This window comes from Mustelus asterias, chromosome 21 (genome assembly GCF_964213995.1).
Source record: "Mustelus asterias chromosome 21, sMusAst1.hap1.1, whole genome shotgun sequence".
NCBI lineage: Eukaryota > Metazoa > Chordata > Chondrichthyes > Carcharhiniformes > Triakidae > Mustelus > Mustelus asterias.
In genome coordinates, this window is record NC_135821.1 from 63,473,250 (window position 1) to 63,478,445 (window position 5,196).

The window sequence follows — 5,196 nt, forward strand, 5'->3', positions numbered from 1 at the left end:
ACACATCCCAGGACACTAAGGGCAATTTTTAGCATGGCCAATCAACCTAACCCGCACATCTTTGGACTGTGGGAGGAAACCGGAGCACCCGGAGGAAACCCACGCAGACACGAAGAGAATGTGCAAACTCCACACAGACAGTGACCCAAGCCGGGAATCGAACCCAGGTCCCTGGAGCTGTGAAGCACCAGTGCTAACCACTGTGCTACCGTGCCGCCCCAAGCAAATGCCAAGATGATTTGTAACCATCCAATTCGTCGGTCGCCACGTAAAACAAGAGTTATTTCTTTGCATAGTTTCAGCTCTGTACTGCAGCGTACAAAAGAACACTCCATGTTTGTACATTCTATAATAGCCATGAGTCATTTCATCCCCTGAAATGGCACACCCCCTTCGGAATACAGCTGTTACTGGGTTGAAGGCCTGAATGTCACCTTTTCCAAAAAGATCTACATCTCTGAGGGTTTCTGGGCACTGCCCTCTCGCTCCCTTGGGATTAGCTTTGCACAACCAAATCTTCTATTTAATGGTGAGCTTGAAAACTCATGAGTGGTAGATATTGCTTGTGCACCATTTGGGAGATAATTCCGCTAAACCCTTGGGATTGTTGCTCCACCCACCAATTGCATGCCTCAAAGGGGAAGCATAAATGAGTCCACAAGGGAGTCCCATAACCCTACGCTTTTCGAAGCAAGTGCACATTGAGGTCATGGAACCTGCCCCCTATCAACAAGTGAATGCCTCAATGCATCGCTCTTGCTCACCTCACCGGGAGAGATTGATTTTTGTAACAAGAGGAAGGAGACTCCATGAACATAGCCCAGTGATTAAATAAATATCTGAAAGTATCCCGCTTAAACATAGTGGAATAATAGTTACGTGCACCACTTGAGAGGCTTTCCTGTATTTCCTTTCAGCTAATGCTCTTCAGGAAGTTGCGACAAAACATGGCGGCCTAATGGAATCCAGATGCTCATCCAACACGTCCATACTTCGGGAGCTGGCAATGTCTCACATTCTTATTTTCTGGGACTGCTACACAGATTCTCCCTGGGTGCTTTGCAGAGTAGGACATGTGTTGTTGGCTGCCTTCTTGGTTTCCTCCCATTCTAAGTCTCTTTGGTCAGGATTTTACGGCCTCTTTCACCCGGTGTGATATTACGATCCCATCAATGTAAACGGCAATTTAAATGGCCCTCCTCATCCACGCAGGGGAGACACGCCATGGCGGGGCCTTAAAATCCTGGTCCCTGTTTTTATTTATTTAATTCAGTCGGTGGGCGTTGCTGGCAAGGCTGGCTTTGATTACATATCCCCATGTGCCCTGGCTGTGGGCCATCCTGAAACAGTGGCTCTGACTGAACTCTGGCTCACTCAACTGCTTCAGAGGGCACTTAAGAATCATCCTCTTTGGTGTGGGGCATGGAGCAGCACACAGCCTGAGTAAGGATAACAGGCTTCCTTCCCTGAAGGACAATAGTGACCCAGTTAGAATCATAGAATCCCTACAGTGCAGAAAGAAGCAACTTGGCCCATCAAGTCCACACTGACAACAATCCCACCCAGGCCCCAGTACCATAACCCCATGCATCCACCCTGCCAATCTCTCTAAGAGGCGATTGACCATGGCCAATTCTCCTAACCTGTACTTCTTTGGACTGTGGGAGGAAACTGGAGCACCCGAAAGAAACCCACTCAGACACACGGAGAACATGCAGACTCCACACAGACAGTCACCCAAGTCGGGAATTGAACCTGGGTCCCTGACGCTGTGAGGCAGCAGCGCTAACAACTGTGCCACCATGCCGCCCCTTGGATTTTAGTCTGCTTCATGTTCACTCTTATTGGTAACCAGCTTATTATTTCCAAATTTTAAAAATTGAATTCCCATCCTCTGTTCTAACTGTTTTGCTTCATTTGTCTCATATACTTTTCCCTCTCTTCTCAGAAGTGGTGGCTCTAACTGGATTAAATTAACTCATATGTTTTCTAGGTGTATGTGAGATCATTCAGTGGTTATACAGGGCCTTGGCGAAACCATACCTGGAGGGCAGTTTTAGTCTCCCTACCTAAGGCAGAATGTAGTTGCCACAGAGGGAGTGCAGCAGAGGTTCACTGGGCTGATACCGGAGTTGGCAGGACTGTCCTATGAGGAGAGAGTTGTTCGACTAGGCCTGTATTCACTAGAGTTTAGACAGAGGAGATCTGATTGAAATGTATACAATTCTAACAGGACTGGACAGAATAGATGCAGGGAGGATGTTTTCCCTGGTTGGGGAATCTAGAACCGCGGACACAGTCTCAGGATATGGGGTCGCTGGCTTAGGACTGAGGTGAGGAAAAATGTCTTCACTGAAAGGGAGTGAAGCTGTGGAATTCTCTACCACAGAAAGCTGTGGAGGCCAAGTCACTGAATGTATTCAAGAAAGAGATAAATAAGTTTTTAGGTTTTAATCACCTCAAAGGGTATTGGGAGAAAGCGGGAGTATAGCGTTGAGATAGAGGATCAGCCATGATCCTATTGAATGGTGGAGCAGGCTTGAAGGGCCAAATGGCCTACTCCTGCTCCTAGTTTCTATGTTATGATACTGACCCAATAACTGAACAATCAAGTATTAACACACTTAATAAATCTGTTAATCCACCACCATAACTCTTCCAAATGTCATAAAGAACCTAGCTTACTTCAAAAGTACCCTTCAGAAAGAAAGTTATTTTACCCACCCCTACCCGATCAGGACTACATACGACTGGAATCCCACTTTTAATGTCTTCAGTAGAAAGAACACTCTGAATTTATGTAACGCCTTTCTAGTGTCAGGAAGTCCCAAAGAACTTCAAAGGCAATGATGTCTTTTCTGAGGTGTAGTTCAGGTTGTTATGTATGAAGTGGCTTATGGAGTCACTCAACTGTAAAAATAAACATTCAAGATAAAAACACTTCACTACCGACTCAGGATAATAATTACCGACCACATCAAGATTGCCTGCAACTTGTTAACAAATCATTTAAAGCAACAAGATTGCAGTGGAAGGGCAATGGGGCAAGACTCATTCTGTTGTTACTCGCGATCTAAATGCAGACATTTCCAGCAGGACTCACTGCTTCCGAATCAACTGAGGCTGGTTTCGATGTGTTTATTTTCCTTATCCTGTCTGCAACCTCTGAGGTCAATAGTGGTGAGTACACCATTATCCCAACTGAAACCAAAAGAGAAAATGCTGGAAAATCTCAGCAGGTCTGGCAGCATCTGTAAGGAGAGAAAAGAGCTGACGTTTTGAGTCCGGATGACCTGTGTCTACCAACAGACATTGGGCAGGTTGGTGTGTGTGATGGTTACGACTCCTGTGAGGGAACGACTCCAGTGAGGGAACGATTCCGGTGAGGGAGCGGAAGATGAGTCGTAGCCACTTTCATTCCCTCACCCTACAGTATAAATATCTCCCATTTTCTGTGTCTTTTAGCTTTGACAAAGGGTCATCCGGACTCGAAACGTCAGCTCTTTCCTCTCCTTACAGATGCTGCCAGACCTGCTGAGGTTTTCCAGCATTTTCTCTTCTGGTTTCAGATTCCAGCATCCGCAGTAATTTGCTATTACCCCAACTGAGATGGGCCTCGGAATCGATATCAGTGTACTTTGGTCATTGGGAGAGACAATCATTTAACTATTTCAGTGCTAACCATCGAACAGCCTCAGGGCTGTAGCTCAGTATCAATACAAAATGAATGAGTGGGAACAATCGCGGAAACTCGTCACCGGTACAGACAAGGAATGTCACTCTGAGTTCAAGTGAAGAAGTCAGACATATTCCTTCAGTGAGTAAGCAGCTGTAGAGTTCGGAATCGGCACCGAAGCCTGATTTGCTTTGTAACTCTTCTGATAACCTTGTCTGTACTTACTGTCAGTGGGGTAAGAGCAGCAAAGGAAGGCCCCTCCAATACCAAGGAAACAGGTGGCAGACCAGCCCACGTACAGGGCATCTCCCAGCTCCCGCTTCAGACTTTCTGGTACTAATGGGTTGTAAAAATCCGTGATAATGTTATGTGCCACCCATGACACAGGAACCAAAACGCACAGCCCAGCCAGGATGAAAAAGGAGCCAGCAATAGTGGACACATAACCCTTCAGCCTGTGTTCATCGCCGGCGCAGTACGTACACTTCATTCCTACTGTCGATACCATGATGGCTAAAAGCCCCAAGGAGATGGCCAAACACATGAGGGCTCTTGCCATCTGCATGTCCCCGGAGAGGTCAAGCGTGGAGTCGTAACCATCACACACCAACCGGCCCAATGTCTGTTGGTAAACACAGGTCATCCAAATCCCTTCCCATGTGATCTCTGTATTCAGGATGGTGCTTCCAATAAACGGTGTGATCTTCCACTGTGGCATTCCTGTAACTGCGCAGACACACATCCAACCAACCACACCAATTAGGAAGCCGAGGAATTCCAGGACAGTGCTCGCCATTGTCTTCACAATTCCACCTGTCTCTCTATCGCTATGCCTCTCTCTCTCTTTCTCACTCTTTCTCTCTCTTTATCTCTCTGTCTCTCTATCGCTATGCCTCTCTCTCTCTTTCTCTCTCTTTATCCCTCTGTCTCTCTACCGTCCTGCCTCTCCCCCCTTTCCCTCACTTTGTCTCTCTGTCTCTCTATCGTTCTGCCTGTCTTCCACTTTCTCTTCTTTCTCTCTTTCTCTCACTGTCTCGCTATCGTTCTGACTCCCTTTTTCTTTTCTCTCTTTGTCTCTCTCTTTATCGTTCAATCTCTTTCTCCAATGCTCAGTCTTTTTCAATCTCTTTCTTTCTGTCCTATCTCTCTCTCTTCCTCCTCATCAGTATCACTTTGTTGCTGTCGCTCTCACTGCTTTTGGTCTCCTACTTTTCGCTCCCTGGCTTTCTTTCTCTGTGCCTTCTTTCCTCTCTCTATCTATCTCCTTCTCTGTTTTACTCTCTGTCTCTCTGATGCTTCAGTCTGGTTTCAGAGTTCTTCACTGGATGTTTTTGCCCAGATCACACCAGCACAGTCCAGATTAGAACCGGTTAGTGAATATCAAGAAAAATACGTGAACCAGAATAAAGATGTTTGATGTTCAGTAGCCGGCACACAAGGGGAAGCTTGAATAATGCAGCCAGCAACTCGTAGAACTGCACCAGCCTCGGATATCAAAGGATGGATTTCTGTTGAAGGGT

At 46.4% G+C, this 5,196-nt stretch overlaps 1 protein-coding gene across 1 annotated transcript; it reads right to left on the minus strand.

The window, feature by feature from the left end:
- Window positions 1-3,800: 3,800 nt before the first annotated feature.
- Window positions 3,801-4,472, minus strand: LOC144508902 (claudin-3-like). Its single transcript, XM_078237114.1, has one exon. The coding sequence runs from the start codon at window positions 4,470-4,472 to the stop codon at window positions 3,801-3,803; it is 672 nt and encodes a 223-aa protein (XP_078093240.1).
- Window positions 4,473-5,196: the final 724 nt, after the last annotated feature.

Excerpts from the sequence above, each read along its gene's own strand:
- LOC144508902 (XM_078237114.1), bottom strand. The coding sequence starts at position 4,472 with ATGGCGAGCACTGTCCTGGAATTCCTCGGCTTCCTAATTGGTGTGGTT.